The 17,381-nt window shown below is 38.1% G+C and overlaps 1 protein-coding gene across 1 annotated transcript in view; it reads right to left on the reverse strand.

Moving 5' to 3' along the window:
* ATP10B (ATPase phospholipid transporting 10B (putative)) overlaps positions 1-5,863 on the reverse strand; it is a 264,814-nt gene extending 258,951 nt beyond the window's left edge. Inside the window, exon 1 of the mRNA XM_058722392.1 lies at positions 5,343-5,863. Within this exon, the coding sequence (XP_058578375.1) occupies positions 5,343-5,379 (37 nt within the window). The 5' untranslated portion in view covers positions 5,380-5,863. The remainder of the gene's footprint in view (positions 1-5,342) is intronic.
* Between the last annotated feature and the right edge of the window lie 11,518 nt (positions 5,864-17,381).

Raw genomic sequence — 17,381 nt, forward strand, 5'->3', positions numbered from 1 at the left:
ACGTAGGCTCAGATTTATGGAGACCTAAATGATCCAAGTTCTGGGAATGACACCTGGAAGGTCATAAGTGCTCAGTGACTATTAGCCCTTATGATTATTTCCAACATTAATTCTCAGTACAGTCTTCTGAAGTAGGAACATTTTATTCTCAGTTAATAGATGTGGAGACCAGAGCTTAAAGAGATAGGGAGATAGTAACTTGAACCTTTCTTTGTCCCTCTGACTTCAAGCACATTCCCTGCAACTTACATAGTAATTTTCAATTAAGTGACAGCTGAATTGAGTCAAATAGTCCCACTGGGGTGTATCATCAGAATCGCCAATATTAGAGAGTATCTATCTTCCTGGACTCTTTAATAGCCAGTTACATAAAAGACAGTGCAAGCTATTGTACAGTCCGATTGAGAGAAACTATGTGCACCACTCTTCTGTTTTGTTTTTAGGTCTTCTGATTGATGAGAATGCTCTAAGCAGTAAACAAGCTGATGATTACCGCCTCTGATTTCATAACATTTCAGTGTTGTAGTATATCCTTAAGTATTTCTTTCACCTGCCGAAGGACCCCCAAACTCCATCAGCACCATCCTCTGGAATGCTGAAAAGGGAAAACTCCATGTGGCACTTGCTAACTAGAACCTGTGCTGTTAAACTTGGTCAGCGTTTTGTACAAGACCAAAGAAACACTGTTGACTCTTTCTCCTTAAACAGAATATGCAGTCAAGCAATTCCCTTGAGGAGCAACAAGCTCTGATTGAATTTTTCAGAATTTTCTATTATTCTATCAAGTTCACTTGACAGCAAAGGACAAGCTGCCTTTCAAATGCTGTAAGTGAACACATCAGCAATTCAGGAGGAAAAACGTGAGTTATTAAGTAGGAACAAGTCTCTCTGAATATATTTACACCAAGTCATGGAAACCACTGTCCTCAGAAACCTCTGTGACAATCTATTTTCTAGTCTCACTATTGCTTTAAGCTTGACAGATGATAATAAAATACAATGAAATTACCTTTGAGCTCTGAAATGTACATCAGCTCACACATTCCTCATGACTTGATTTTTATTTTTCCAACACAGCTCATTCACTTTAAATATTATTCCCAAGCACTCAAGGTCTTTATCTGGGTAATATAGCTACTTATGCCTATTTCATGTTTGTGTAAAGGCAGGGAATACCAATTTTATATGTTTATACACACACACAAAATATCCATGTATATACATATTAGTTAAGAGCTAGAAGGGGCTTTTGAGATCAAGTCTCCTTTTGTTGGCTTACAGATGAGGTCTCAGAAGCCCCAAAGGACATGGTATCCTGGAGGCTACACAGCTAACTGGCTTTCAGTTAAAGCTTGAGAAAATAAAATTATAGCAACTACCTACTATATTCTTAGGATTATAGCCAGTATTTCCCATACATAAATTCTTTTTTCTTAATGTTAATTTTTGAGAGAGAGAGAGAGAGAGAGAGCATGAGTAGGGGACGGGCAGAAAGAGAGGAAGACAGAATCTGAAGCAGGCTCCAGGCTCTGAGCTGTCAGCACAGAGCCCAGTACGGGGCTCAAACCCATAAACCACGAGATTGTGACCTGAGCTGAAGTCAGATGCTCAACCAACTGAGCCACCCAGGCACCCCACCCATACATAAATTCTTACACCATTTCTATTTTGTTAGTACCATCACTCTCATTTGACAGATGAGAAAACTGAGGCTAGGAAAACTAGTATAGTCAATAAATGCCACAAAATAGAATTAAGATGTTGATGAGGCATACTAGATTCTCTCTACTGTGCTGGCATTTCTCTGAATGCATTCACTTGTGCATCACTGATTTTTGCCATATCCACACATCAACTGTATTGTTTTCTTAACCTTTTCTTTAAATTGAACATTAACATTAAATAAAAAACCTTTTTATCACCAATTAAATATAAAACAATGTGCCATAAATTGAAGATATTAAAGTAAAAATAAAGAAATGAAAATATCACTAAATTCTAGCTACACTCTGCCTCTCCCTAAAGGCACAGGATTTGCATCCTACTGTCTTTGTTGGAAAAGAAGATTAGCCACAGTTAGGGTATGAGAGGCCTATAAATGTCAAACCAAGACTTAAAAGTTCAAAGAATCAAGACAGGAAAACTTTCACGATGTGATTCGGCTGTTAGTTGCCACATGGGAAGTCATCATTGTCCGATGTTGGATCATTCTGAGTCCTGCCCTGGTACCTCCTTGTCACATGAAACACCGCAGCACATGGGCAAATTCTCCAGGTGATAATTCTCTAACTCTAGTGAGCAACAGAGTTTGGAAGTTTGTTAAAAACAGATTTTTTTAATCTTCCCCAGGGTATGACTCAGCATGTCTACAGTTAAGCCCAAGAATTTGCATTTCTAACAAGTTCCTAAGTAAAGCTGATGCAGCTGGCCCAGGAACCACATTTCCAGAACCAGTGCTCTGGGTCACACTTGAGGAGGAGGATTTCGATAACATATGGTGGCATGTGTGTGAACATGTCACGATTAAGCTTGCTGGTGATTGCAGAGATTTGGGATTTTTATTTCAAGAAGCAGAAGAGACAAACACTCAATGTATTCTTGGGGTCCTGTGTTGTTTCTTCAATCTAGTGACTTAAGATTGATACTACACCACAACAGAGCCGCCTGCAACAACCTTGGATGAGAGATAAGAAGTACCTCCTTCTTGAGGCACCTGGATAGCTTAGTTGGTTAAGACTCAAACTCTTGTTATCAGCTCAGGTCATGATCTCACAGTTCATGAGACCAAGTCCCACACCGGGCTCCTTGCGGACAGTATTGAGCCTGCTATTCTCTGTTTCTCTGCCCTCCCACACATGTGTGTGCTCTCTTTCTTTCAAAAATGTACCTTCTCATCGGTAATATAGCTTATTCGTAGGCTGCTAACTACCTGCAAGGCTCTCTGCATTGGTGGCAGCAGCTGGTGGTCATTAATACCAAAAACAGAAAATGAGATTCTCTTTCTTTCCTCTAACATTAAAGAACATTTAAAAAATGCCATGACACTCTTAAATACATATATATGTATGTGTGTGTGTGTGTGTGTACACACACACACACATATATATATATATATATATATATATATATATATATATATATATATATATATCTACACATCTACACACACACACACACACACATTCTTCCCCTACAGGAAAAAAATGCCATTACAGTTAACATTTTCTGATATGGTTCCAGTTACAGTAATAATAATTGTTAAGGGCCTTCTATACATGTCATTGTATGTACCAGGTGATTACACAGAAACACTTCCTTTTTCAGTGTTAGGATGTGAAAATTTAACTTGTCTGAGATCAATTACTAAGAAGTAGATCAGAGATTCAATTTCAAGTTCAATTCCAATGCCTATTTCTTTTCTAAGCCACACCACTGCTATTGTTACTACCCAATTATCAATCTCTTCATAGAAGCATATTTTATATGGACCTAAAAGATAAGAAGGAGAAAACGCTCCATAAGCTTAAATTCAGAGCTCAATGGGTTCAAATCAGGATTTAAGAATGTCTAGCTAAATTTTGCATTTAGAAGAATGGGTAAGTGGATAGAATGAATCTCAGAAATCTCAACAGGAAGGAGATTTTTATTCCCTCCTGATATGGCAAGGGCCATTAGGAGAACCAGTGTGGTAGAAGAGAGAACAATGGATTGGGAGCCATGAGCCTTGGATTCTTGGAGTCATTACTTTGTCTCAGTAACTGAGACTTCATTCCTCTCAGGTCGTGGTTTCACCATCTGTATACCAGGCAGCTGGGCTAAGCTCCCTTCCTGGCTGGCTCTGCCTTTGAGAATGGCAGATTCCTTCAACTGTATTTATTAGCACCATATGCCTCAAAATGATAATGCCCATCTTTCAATATAAGGAGACTATGGTTTGACTGCAAACTCAGCATGTGGTTTTCAACCTTCAGTCTCTCAAGAGCCTATCTACCCATATGTGAGATTATCCTGCTATATTATTTTTTAATGTTTGGGAGGGAGGGCAGGAGGGAGGGAGAGAGAGAGGGGGACAGAGGATCCAAAGTGGGTTCTATACCAATGGCAGAGAGCCCAATGCAGGGCTTAAACTCATGAACCCTGAAATCATGACCCAAGTCAAAGTCAGGTGCTTCACTGACTGAGCTACCCAGGACCCCCCCCTGATATATTCTTTGGGAAATATGTGGTGACAATTGGATGAGAGATCTTGAACTCTTCATTGTAGAAATACAACTGAAATCCATATAAATAGAATTTAAGAAATGAACTATCAGATGAAATTTTAAAAAGTCATCAATGGCAATGAAATGACAAATTCAGTAAGTGTTATTAGGTGTAATTATAGTAACATCTAGAAAGAAAACAACATCTGTGATTTGCTTGATTAATGGCTTAACAGAATAGTGCATCTGTTAATGGAATAAACTCCTAGCACTGTTGACTATATGTTTGCAAGATCTGGAAACAGAGAAAGGATTATGGGAGATGAGCAGAACAGAGTGCAGATTGGCTATTGGAGGTCCAGTTCTTCCCCAGAATTTCAATTCCCCTTTAGCTATCTTGACCAGAGTTGTGTAGCAATTTAAGAAGACAAATGAATTCCACCAGGCATATGAACTTCTGCAGGCTAACCAACTAGCTGCTCAGAGTGATTAAAAATTATTTACTTTTCATCTGTGGTGGGAGATGTTTTACACCATGCCACAGTAGGATTATACTGAAGGTGCTCATCACAGACTGCATGCATGGGGCTTTTTTTCTGGCTTGAGTAGTTAATACTCAGGGAGTGAAAATATTTTTCCTTAAGCATGAATTTTCTCCTTTGAACTCAAAGTAGAACCAAAATTCCAACCTATAGCTGAAACCCACTGCAATGAGCCAGCTTCGGAGTTTATCAAAATGAAATTATAAAGGCATGTAATAATCTCATGCTCTTCTTCAAAGCTGTAGTTTCTTTCTGCTTTGAGAACACAACACTAACTCTGCTTCCTCAAGGCTGCACGGGATGAATGCAAAATATATTATGTATCATAAAACGTATGCAGGTACATTCAGGCAGCAACCTCTTGCATAAGGAAGAAGCATTTGCCATCAGCTTATCCTAATGAAATCAATGAAAGAAAAACCCAACATTCTGTGACAAAAGGAATGTGGATCTTGTACCCAGTAAGCCAAATGACATTTTAAATGCAGCATGAAGAAAAGTAGGTATTTCCTGGGCCTGATTCAAAATTTAGGATTAGTGATTATAGGAGGCAATCATTTCCCCATAATAAGGGAAGGGCCAGGTGGCTTGTACTTACCCCGGCAAAGCTGGCTTCCCTCCTGAGCAGGCTCCATTAGAAGCTATGGAAAACAGAACTTGAAAGTGGCACTATTTCTCTTGTACGGCTTGGCTAAAGTATCATTTATCTTTCCTGTGGCATCTTTCATTTCTCTGATTTTATCAGATGGCATCAAGACAAGGTATTAAGCTAACACTCTCTTGGTGTTAAACTCCAAGAAGATGGCCTGGCAAGAAACAACTGTGGCCCGTAAAGGAAGTGGGAAAAATAAGCCACCTCACAAGGGCCACGAGGGAGAGAGAATAGCAGGACTGTGAGTGTGGGCCCTAGTCCCAGAACAGTGAAGGCAGTGTTCTTGGCTCGGCTGCGCATTTACACAGCACCATCACTGTTAGACATGGGTCTTGCATAAATTTCTACTTTCTGCGAATCAATGAGCCAGCAATATAAAAATTCATAAGCAATCTTATTCTCTATACCTGTTACAAGAATGACTTTGTCCATTTACCTTTTGCAATGCATGTAATTAAGTGTGAGACAATTATAACCTTGTAGTTCTCCTTGGGGGCCTGGAAACATAATTCAGTTGCTGGGTTTCAAGGGCACTTAAAGAAAAGACTCTCTGCATTGACTTTTATATGCGTGCTGGTGATGAATTCACCCTCAAAGCCTCAGAAGTCTCGTTTCGCAGTGGTCTAGTTCTTATTGATTACTATTTGATTATACAAAATAAGGAAAATGGGACCAATATATTATACTTATAGATTATGTGAATGCTTCAGATATTCAGAAAATCAGACTTATTTATGGGCTTATGAGAGTGCCAATTCATACCCTAAAGGAAATTTTCATGTATAATCTTTTTTACTGAGTTGCCTATAATTCTACTAATTGGGGTAAATATCACAAACCAGTTGCTATATTTATGGATAGTTATGGGTGAGTCCATAAACAAAAAAGAAGCTAGAGCAAGCAACAAGCCTATTCTGAAGGTAGCAAAAGGAAATATTACAAAGCTTAGGAATTAGACGAGGTGAGAAAAAGTGAAGATAATGTCTAACTTCATGAATATCTTTCCATAGGATCTTGGTTGGTTGCTAGGGTAATTGTGAACTTATGTGTACTGTTGGATTCTATCAGACTACTAAGAAGAAATGTGGACATAAAAACATTTAAGAAGGAATGAAACACCCACACATCTAAAATCAGAATAGCTGCAACTGTAAGATACAAGTTGGGAATTTTTAAGAACATGAAATTTGCCTAACACTTTAGATAGTCTAGAACTTTTTAAAAGGCACTTGGCATTCCACAGTTTTCCATCTGCTGAAAGAAAAGAATGCTTTGCAAGCCCTCTTTCTTTCCTCTTAGAGTCTCATGGTTTCTTGTCACAAGTGTGACCTAGAATCACAGATTTGGTTAATCACAAAGTGTTAGCACCAGAAGGTAATTAGAAGTCGTTTAGTGCTGCTTCCTCGTGCTGTGGGTAAGGACACTGAAGTTTAGAGAAGTTAAATGTGCCTAAGGCCACACAGGAAATTAGTGGAAGAGACGGAACTAGAAACCATATCTCCTTACTTCTACAACCAGTGCTCTTTCTTCTCAGAGAGAGAGAGAGGCGGGGGTGGGGGGGGAGAAAAGGGGGAGAGAGACATACCATTTTGAGATGAGAGAGTCATGCTAATAAATACACAGTGCTCAAAGCATAGGCTTACTTTCTAAGCTGCTTAGAAATTTAAATACTAACAGGCATGTGGCAGGTTATTTATATCATGAAGTTGGAATTAAATGCCACTTTCTGGCTAATAACCCTAATAACAAATAATAGATAAAAGATACTATGTTCTGTTTTGGTTAGGCCATGTTTCTTTTGCCTAGCTGCTAGAATTCTCTAATAAATCACGTTAAAGGATCACACATCGCAGACCTTTATATAATTCCCCTTTCCAGCAGTCAGTTTCTCTACACTTAAGCAAATTCAGCATTTTATATATATTTGCATTTCTCATTGATTGTATCATGCTTTTCATTTATGATTTTTAGACAGTTTGTCATGTTTAGCCTTTCTGTTGTTGCCCAAACTTGCCAATTAAAGAAGTAACTGTTGACAGAGGGTTTTTTTTGTCCCATCTCACATCACCAGTACATTAGACTAGAATGAATTTTATAAACTCAAGACCAGTTATTTACTACAAGCTGTGAAAATTTTACTAGTAGTAATTGTTATAACTGTTAGTGACCAATTTATGCTGAACACTCTATTAAGCACTCTACATAATAACTCATTTAAATTCCTCAGCAACCTTAGTAAATTGATATAACTATTTTAATAATAATAAAAAAAAAACAAGACTACTGGGGTACCTGGGTGGCTCAGTTGGTTAAGCCAACTGTTGATTTCAGCTCAGGTCATGATCTCATAGTCGTGAGATCAAGCCCCACATTGGGGGCTTTTCCATGACTTTCTCAGGCTGGGCATGGAGCTTAAGATTCTCCCCCCTCTCCCTCTGCCCTGCGCTCTTTCAAAACCAACCCAACCCAACCCAACCCAACCCAGGGTTATCAAATTCTTCAAACCAACTGAAATAGAAAAAGTCGTAAGGAAAAATCTTATGGTTACTTTGATAAATTAAGACATTAGATAAGCATTGACTTTAGTCATAAGAAAGGCAAGAGTCTAGACTAAGTGAATAAGCAAAATAACGTTTTAAGCATTTGGAACGTAAAATAGCTTAAAACATTTTAAGTGGTTAACCAGATGTAAACATTGCTATGAGATTAATAAACAAGAGTTGGAAGAAGTATTAAGCAAGTAAAAACATGAGGAGGAATTGGTAACATGAGACATTAGCCATAAAACTAGTTCCTTCAGGACTGAGGCAAAGGGATGGACAGCAGCACAGTTGTCCAGGGCATCAAACATGTCTGCAAATGTAACATGATCAAACATTTCATTAACCAGAACTCAGAGTACAGGGAAAGCAGGCTGAGAAAAGATGAGAGATCCCCAAGGGGCACGCATGAATACTTCTAGACCAGTGGTCCTCAACAAGGGCTGCTGGTGTTTCTTGGAGGCATTTGGCAATATCTGGAAACATTTTTGCCAAATTGCTTGGGGACACTACTGGCCTCTAGTAGATAGAGCCCAGGGATGCCGCTAAACATTCTACATTGCACAGGATAGCATCCTACAACAAAGAATTATTTGTCCCAAAATGTCAGTTGTGCTGAGGTTAAGAAATCTTGTCTTAGAGGTTTTCTGAATTCTCAAGGCAATGCATTAAGATAATGGCAGGACTGATTTATTGAGTGAACAAATTGAGTTTGGGGAGTCTTGTCTACCTCTTCTCCAACCTGAGCTTGGTTCTTTTTCCAGATGTTAAACAACCTTTTAAAGATGAGCGATTTGAAGGAGTGTGAAGTCTCAGTCTGGGCCTCTACCAATTAATTTTATTTCTGAAGTAATTTTAGAAAACAAAGACAAAATAATGATGAGAAGCCTTTATATTAAGTAATGTTAAGGGGGTAGGGACAGGCTCGGGTGGAAAAAAAACAGACTACCTTAGGGAAGGGTATATTCTTGGTCCTCTACACCAAGTAATTCATGTCATATCTGGTGTTCCTAAACCAGATGTTACAGAATGGTAACCATCTACAGAAGTATTTTGTTTGGCCTATGCAGACCTAAATTTTATATTAGCCAGAAGCATTTAAACATTGGACACTTCTCATAATAATGTAGATTCTTTTTTTGTGGAAGAAGCTAAAGAACTGACAATGCTGGATACACATTCCCACTAGTCAAGAGTTGGCCATTGCTGAATAATGGCCAGCCATTTTGGACAGGGCACGAATATCCCCATTCCTCACATGAACAGCTTCAGTAGGTTATGTTACCTGCTGTATTCTGGCAGCAATCTTAGTTTGCAACTTCTGTCTTAAAAGATTATATTTATACTCCTTTTACTTCACTCTTCAGGGTAATATTATATAACAAACTGTTTGGAATGTGTTATGCAGCTCTTCCTGGATAAATTTTCATCCAATGAATCCTGCACCATCTTTTGGCCATTTTTTTCCCCCAAAAACACAATTTTGGCTTTTCCAGGACTTTCTCTCCTCCAATTTTTTTGGGGGGAGCGGGGCTAATCAAATGGTGACTAAATGGTGGAGAATAACTTGATATTTACCCACTGGAATAGAAATTCACCACAAGTCCCAAGGCTACACACTTTGCTAGCTTAATAATTTTTACTCTATAAAACACAAATAAAAAAAAACCCAGAATAAATATTTTGACCATGGTGTGTAAGGAAATGGCAAGGATAACTTACTGGGATCTACAGAAACTAAGTTTTAGAATAAAGTATTGAATATTGATGTTGAAAGTGTTTATAGCCAAAATTCATACAGGTATTTTATAGCATTAGATTAAGTCAGTAGGAGGTCACAAAGGATGTTGTGATTCTTTGAATAACAATTTGTTTGAATCAATGCATTAGGAGGAATAGATTAGTTTTTACATTCATAAAGTGAGGCCAAGTTTTTACACTATTTCATGATGTGCAAGAGAAGATATTTACAATGATTTATTATAAATATAAGGATAAATACTGAGGTGTTTGTTTTATTGATAAGAGTAAGGTTATGTAATAATTCCATTTGTTTAGAATTATGGTTCTCAAACCCTTTAGAATTAGGATTCCTTGACACTCTTAAAAATTATTTAGAATCCAATGAGTTTTTGCTTATGTGTGTTGAACTAATCTATATTTACTGTATTAGAAATTTAAATCAGAAATTAAAAAGTTATACATTTCTTTAAAAATAATATATTCATTACATGTTAACATACATTTTTCCAAAAAAATAACTATTCTCTAAAACAAAAAAATTAGTGAGAAAAAATTTTAAATCTGTTTAATATATGAATAGAAGACAATTAAATTCTCATACCTGCTTATACATTTGATCTGTCTTGCTATGAAGAATAATCCAGCCTCCTACCTAGTTTGAAAAGGAAGACTAGTTGGAATTTGGGGGACTGCGATGTTAGTTTTATGTGTCTATATGCAAGACTACAATCCCTAGTTAGTCAATCAAACACTAGTCTAGGCATTGCTAAGAGATTTTGTAGACATAATTAAAGTCCATAATCAGTTGATTTTAAAAAGAAGAGCCTATCCTAGATAACTGGGTGGGTCTCATTTGATCAGTTGAAAGGCCTTAGAAAAAATGTTGTCTCTACTCTGAAGAAGAAATTCCATCTACAGATAGCAGCTTCAGCCTATGCTTGAGAATTCCAGCTGGCCTGACTGATGGTCTGTCCTATGAATGTCACACTTGCCTACCCAGCCCAACAATCATGGAAGCCAACCCTCTGGAGTAAATCTCTTAATATGTATCTCCTATTGGTGTAGTTTCTCCAATTGAACTCTAATACACAGAGACTTTGAGATCAGTGGTATAGGATATACTTTACAAAGAGTTCCATGTCACTAATTAGCTTAACATAATAATTCTATGGAGTAAGGCAAAAACCATCACTTCTATCCTCAGAGAGGATATTTATCAGATGGCATGGATCTTTCAAGTGGTTTTTAGTCTTGATCCTTAAATTCCTGGTTTCTATGCCAGTGCACTTTACCTTTCAGCACAATAACCTTCTATATATTTGGAAATATACTTGCAGATATAGACATTCATATTATTTAATACACACTTCACAAAGAAAATCCTTACAAACGGGGCAGGACACAAAACCTGTATCTAGGTATGAGTGGAAGTGATGCAAATGAAACACAGGGTTTTATTTTACGCTTAAGGAGCTTATAATTTACCTGGGAAAAATAAGATTCTTTATCCCTGAAGATATGAGATGGGGTTTAATAAAGTGATTAGGACTCTGATTCTTTATTAATACTTTTTCGAGTACTAGGCAATGCGATAGAGTCATTTTCATCCTTTTCAGCTGCTTCTGGTGCAATTGATGTCCCCTCCATATCTGATGCCCCTCTAGTGTGTGAGTTTATGGGAGACAGTGATAATGACCAATCAGCAGGTACAGAATACTAACAACCTGTTCACTGAATGACTAAGGAAGCAGAGAATGGATGCAAAACAAAGGTGAGAAGGAAGAGCCAAAGTGGAAACATTGGGAGAAATGGAAAACCAAAGAACTGGAAGATAGAATATGACTTTAAGATAATGAAATGAAAACTGGGCTGAAGAAGGTGTGTGTTAAAAAGTAACAAGAGGTTTAGCAGAACAAATGAAGGGTTCCCATTTTATGAAAGAGACTGGCCAAGAAGAGTGTTTTATTAGCATGAGGAGGCAGAATAGGATCATGGCTCAGTGTATGAACTTTAGTCAGACAGATCTGAGTTTGGGTACTAGTTCCATCATGTACTAGCTATGTCATCTTGGATAAATAACCTGAACCTTTGGACCTCAGTTTCCACAAATGTGAACTTTCAGAGTTATTATGAAAATTAAATGAGAAAATTTATATAAAGTACATCAAATAATGCCTAGCATAGAGTAAATCCATTAAGTATTGACTCTCATAATTATTGTTATTACTATTATTATTAATTCTAGAAGCAACAAGGAGCCAATAGGAGATGTTTAATTGGGATGGTGATATGGGGACACTTGTTAGCTTGGAAAGTATGTCTGATTTTAGTTAGAATAAATCATCAAGGTAAAATACTGGAGCCAGAGCAATCAGGAAGTTACCTCAATAGTCCAAGCACAAAAAAGTGACAGGCAAGGTACAACCTAGCCCAAGACTCCTCCCACTGGATCATCACATACACTATAGATTTGACATCATTGGTTTATTCTAAATAGGAGCATATACTATTTATGTATAATTGGTAAATGGGAAACACTACAAATTTTTTTAAACATTTAATTTAAGCACATCATTTATCAGATTTAGGGGAGAATTTTAGAAGTTGAAAATTGCAACTTTTATTTTATTTTTATTTTTTTAAAGTTTTATTTATTACTTATTTTGAGAGAGTGAGAGCAAATGGGGAAGGGGCAGAGAGAGAATCCCAAGCAGCCTCTGCACAGTCAGCACAAAGCCCAATGTGAGGCTCTGAAAGTTGCAACTTTAGAGAATATCAAATGCCCTGACATAGCAATTGGGCTTCCTAATTCTCTCTGCTTATATAGAAAATTAACTAGAGGTTCCTAGAAAATTAATCACTAAGGAGGTGCCAGTCCAGATTAAAAACAAACAAACAAAAAACCTGTATAAAGCACATAAATATCTATGTATATCTAGGATTATATAAGAGTTATATGTGGTTGCCTCAGTTGGTTAAGCGTCCGACTTTGGCTCAGGTCGTGATCTCGTGGTATGTGAGTTTGAGTCCCACCTGGGGCTCTGTGCTGACAGCTCAGAGCCTGGAGCCTGCCTCGGATTCTGTGTCTCCCCCTCTCTCTGCCCCTCCCATGCTCCTGCTCTGTCTCTCAATAATAAATAAATGTTAAAAAATTAAAAAAAAAAGAATTGTATGTAGTTGCATGTGAGAATATCTGCAGAACTTACAAATGGTGGTTCTTCATATGCAGTGAAACCCATTTGTTAATATCTGGGGATGCTGGAAATAAATTTAATTAACAACAGATAGTTGTAACAGGATCCAACTAGGAAAACTCACCTGCCTATCTATGACACTGGTCTCATTTATGTCTATATCCATTAAGTGACAACGACATCTTTTTTTTTTTAACGTTTATTTATTTTTGAGACAGAGAGAGACAGAGCATGAACGGGGGAGGGTCAGAGAGAGGGAGACACAGAATCTGAAACAGTCTCCAGGCTCTGAGCTGTCAGCACAGAGCCCGTCGCAGGGCTCGAACTCACAGACCGCAAGATCATGACCTGAGCCGAAGTCGGCCACTTAACTGACTGAGCCACCCAGGTGCCCTTTTGGAACTCCAGATACACATAGTGACTCAGCTTCATTAGAAAGCTTTTCCTAAAACATTTTATTTTGCCCAAGTCCCGGGAAAGCCTCTGATTAGTTCACTTTGCGCTAGGCTCATTCCTGGACCAATTACTGTTGTCACAGGGATGAATACTCCGATTCACCAACTCATGTACACATTGCTGTACAAAGCCATCTCTTTTAACCACATGAAACACATTATTCACCAGAAAAGCGGTTGTCAGAAGGATGTCAGGGATTCTTTTTCTTTTTAAAAAAATTTTTTTAAACATGTTTATTTATTTTTGAGAGAGAGAGAGAGAGCGCGCGTGAGAGAGCGCACCAGCAGGGGAGAGGCAGAGGGAGAGGGAGACACAATCTGAAGCAGGCTCCAGGCTCCAAGCTGTCAACACAGAGCCTGAGGTGGGCCTTGAACCCATGAATCATGAGATCATGACCTGAGCCGAAGTCAGCTGCTTAACTGACTGAGCCACCCAGGTGTCCCAGGAGGTCAGGGATTCTTAACAGGCACAAACAACAAATATATTATAATCATATTCTAAAATGCAACTTCATAGGAAGAATACATAAGAACTAAAACTTACCAGACATAGGAATAACAACTATGGAAATGGTGTTGCTTTTCTTCTTCTAAGTAACTTGTGTCAATATCTGTAATGACAAAGATACAGAAAAATCTCGTTTCTTAAGATGGAATAAAAGACTGATTCACTAGGGTTTACAACAGGATAATTGATTTCATACATATTAACATACACAGTATTTAGTGTTCTTAGAACACTGTCTGGCATTGAATGAATGCTTATCCTCTTCCTTTGCATATATAAGTAGTTTATATATAATTGTTCACTTGTGTGGTTCCAAGGCCACATCACCACTTTTCATCACCACAGACTGTCAGTGTAATTTACGTCATTAAGTCTTTAAAGACAAAATACTATAAACTGTTTCATATTTTTGGTTTTCAATATTTGAGTTTTTGAATCCCACCGTTGCCAAAATGACCTACCATTGTTCTTTGTGATTTCATAGCATATGTTCCCAACTCTCCTAATGCTGTGATGGAGCTTGCATTATTTTGATTTTGTTTTTAACTGAGGTATAGATGACATATAACATTGTATTAGTTTCAGATTACAACATAATGATTTAATATTTGTACACATTGTGAAATGATCACCACAATACATCTAATTAACATTCATCACCATGCAGCTTCATTTTTTTTCTTCTTGTGTTGAGGAGTTTTAATATCTATTCTTTTAGCAACTTTCAACTATTCAGCAACACAGTGTTACTAACTATAGTCACCATGCTGTACATTATATTTCCATGACTTATTGTATAACTGGAAGTTTGTACCTTTGGCCCTCTTCAGCCATCTTACCCATCCCAAACTTCCGCCTATGGCAACCACTAACCTGTTTTCTGTACCTATGAGCTTGGTTTTTATTTGATGGTCCTTTTTCTTCCTCCTAGATTCCACATAGAAGTGAGATCATACCGTATTTATCCTGCTTTATCAAAGTTATTTCATTTTTTTTTTTTTTTAATTTTTTTTTTTCAACGTTTTTTTTTTTTATTTATTTTTGGGACAGAGAGAGACATAGCATGAACGGGGGAGGGGCAGAGAGAGAGGGAGACACAGAACCGGAAACAGGCTCCAGGCTCCGAGCCATCAGCCCAGAGCCTGACGCGGGGCTCGAACTCACGGACCGCGAGATCGTGACCTGGCTGAAGCCGGACGCTTAACCGACTGCGCCACCCAGGCGCCCCTCAAAGTTATTTCATTTAACAGAATGCCCCCAAGTTCTATCCATGTTATTCTGATTTTTTTTTGTTTCAACTCATGTGAACTTTGGTTATTATGGCTTTGAGAATCTTATGATATAAAGATATTATGGAAGCTGGCAAAATTAGGTGTTTACAATGTCATTTTTGAGGAAAATTAAAGACTTAAGTGTAGCACAAATGATTAAGAAATTGCCACTTGTTGGGGCACCTGGGTGGCTAAGTCAGTTGAGAGTTGGACTGTGGTTCAGGTCATGATGTTGTGGTTCATGAGTTCAAGCCCCACATTTGGCTCTGTGCTGACAGCTGGGAGCCTGGAGCCTGCTTTGGATTTGATGTCTCCTTCTCTCTCTTCCCCTCCTCTGCTTGTGTTCTCTCCCTCCCTACCCCCCCCCCCCCCCCGCCTCTCTCTCTCTAAACAAACGTTAAAAAATTAAAAAAAAAAAAAAAAGAAAAGAAATTGCCACTTGTTTAGTTTCAGAAGAGGCTGAAGAGGTGGCATATGGTCATGGGTAGGAGCTAGGTCTTTTAACTTACATGATTCTGGGTTCAAATTCTGGCTTCTTGCTAGTCATGTGAACTTGAGCAAGTTACTGTACCTCTTTAAGCCTTAATAACCTCACCTATAATGTGGGAATACCATCACCACCTAATTCGTAGATAACACAAATATAGTATGTAGTACTCTTTGAGCTCTAAATAAAGATTAACCATTGTTATGACAGTCACAATAAAGCAATTTATGTGTAGACGATGAAATAAAGAACAAAAATAGCACCTATTACAATTCTTAGCACATAATGGGAAACATATACAGTTGTGGAAATACTGATTTTTATGGATGGAGACATCTATTTTTGACATTTTCTCTAAGAATACACCTCAAATTTCTTTGTTCTCAATGACCCATTTCCTTTTGGATTCTTTGTAGTTACAATACAATTTAATCCCCAACTATCAACTACTTACTACATAAGCAATTGCATTAGTATTATCTCCAACTGGAATTTTAGTAACTTTTCCTGCAGGAATTATACCTTTCTTCTTTGAAAAAAAAAATTTTTTTTAAAGTTACTTTTATTTTTAAAAAAATTTTTTTTTCAATATATGAAATTTATTGTCAAATTGGTTTCCATACAACACCCAGTGCTCATCCCACAAGGTGCCCTCCTCAATACCCATCACCCACCCTCCCCTCCCTCCCACCCCCCATCAACCCTCAGTTTGTTCTCAGTTTTTAACAGTCTCTTATGCTTTGGCTGTCTCCCACTCTAACCTCTTTTTTTTTTTTTCCTTCCCCTCCCCCATGGATTTCTGTTAAGTTTCTCAGGATCCACATAAGAGTGAAAATATATGGTATCTGTCTTTCTCTGTATGGCTTATTTCACTTAGCATCACACTCTCCAGTTCCATCCACGTTGCTACAAAAGGCCATATTTCATTCTTTCTCATTGCCACATAGTACACCATTGTGTATATAAACCACAATTTCTTTATCCATTCATCAGTTGATGGACATTTAGGCTCTTTCCATAATTTGGCTATTGTTGAGAGTGCTGCTATAAACATTGGGGTACAAGTGCCCCTATGCATCAGTACTCCTGTATCCTTTGGACAAATTCCTAGCAGTGCTATTGCCGGGTCATAGGGTAGGTCTATTTTTAATTTTCTGAGGAACCTCCACACTGCTTTCCAGAGTGGCTGCACCAATTTGCATTCCCACCAACAGTGCAAGAGGGTTCCCGTTTCTCCACATCCTGTCCAGCATCTATAGTCTCCTGATTTGTTCATTTTGGCCACTCTGACTGGCGTGAGGTGATATCTGAGTGTGGTTTTGATTTGTATTTCCCTGATGAAAAAAAATTTTTAATGTTTATTTTTGAGAGAGAGACACAGCCTGAAGGGGGGAGGGGCAGAGAGACACAGGGAGACAGAGAATCTGAAAGAGGCTTCAGGCTCTGAGCTGTCAGCACAGAGTCCAATGTGGGGCTCAAACTCGGGAACAGTGAGATCATGACCTAGGCTGAAGTCAGACACTTAACCAACTGAGCCACCTAGGTGCCCCTATACCTTACTTTTTGTGTGGTCTCTGTGTCACCATCCTGAGCTTATAGTAAGAAGCCAATACTTGACAATGGATTGATCGGTGAAAGAACTTCTTTCTCTCCTGTAACACTTTTAAATCAAACTGGGCTGTTCTACATAAAGTGGACAGGAGAACCACTTACAGTTACTATGGATATATGGATTGGGATGAGAGCCCTTCTTAAAATGTTCTAAGATTCTCAAGCTCTTCCTGTGT

This window comes from Neofelis nebulosa, chromosome 1 (assembly GCF_028018385.1).
Source record: "Neofelis nebulosa isolate mNeoNeb1 chromosome 1, mNeoNeb1.pri, whole genome shotgun sequence".
NCBI classification, from domain to species: Eukaryota; Metazoa; Chordata; class Mammalia; order Carnivora; family Felidae; genus Neofelis; species Neofelis nebulosa.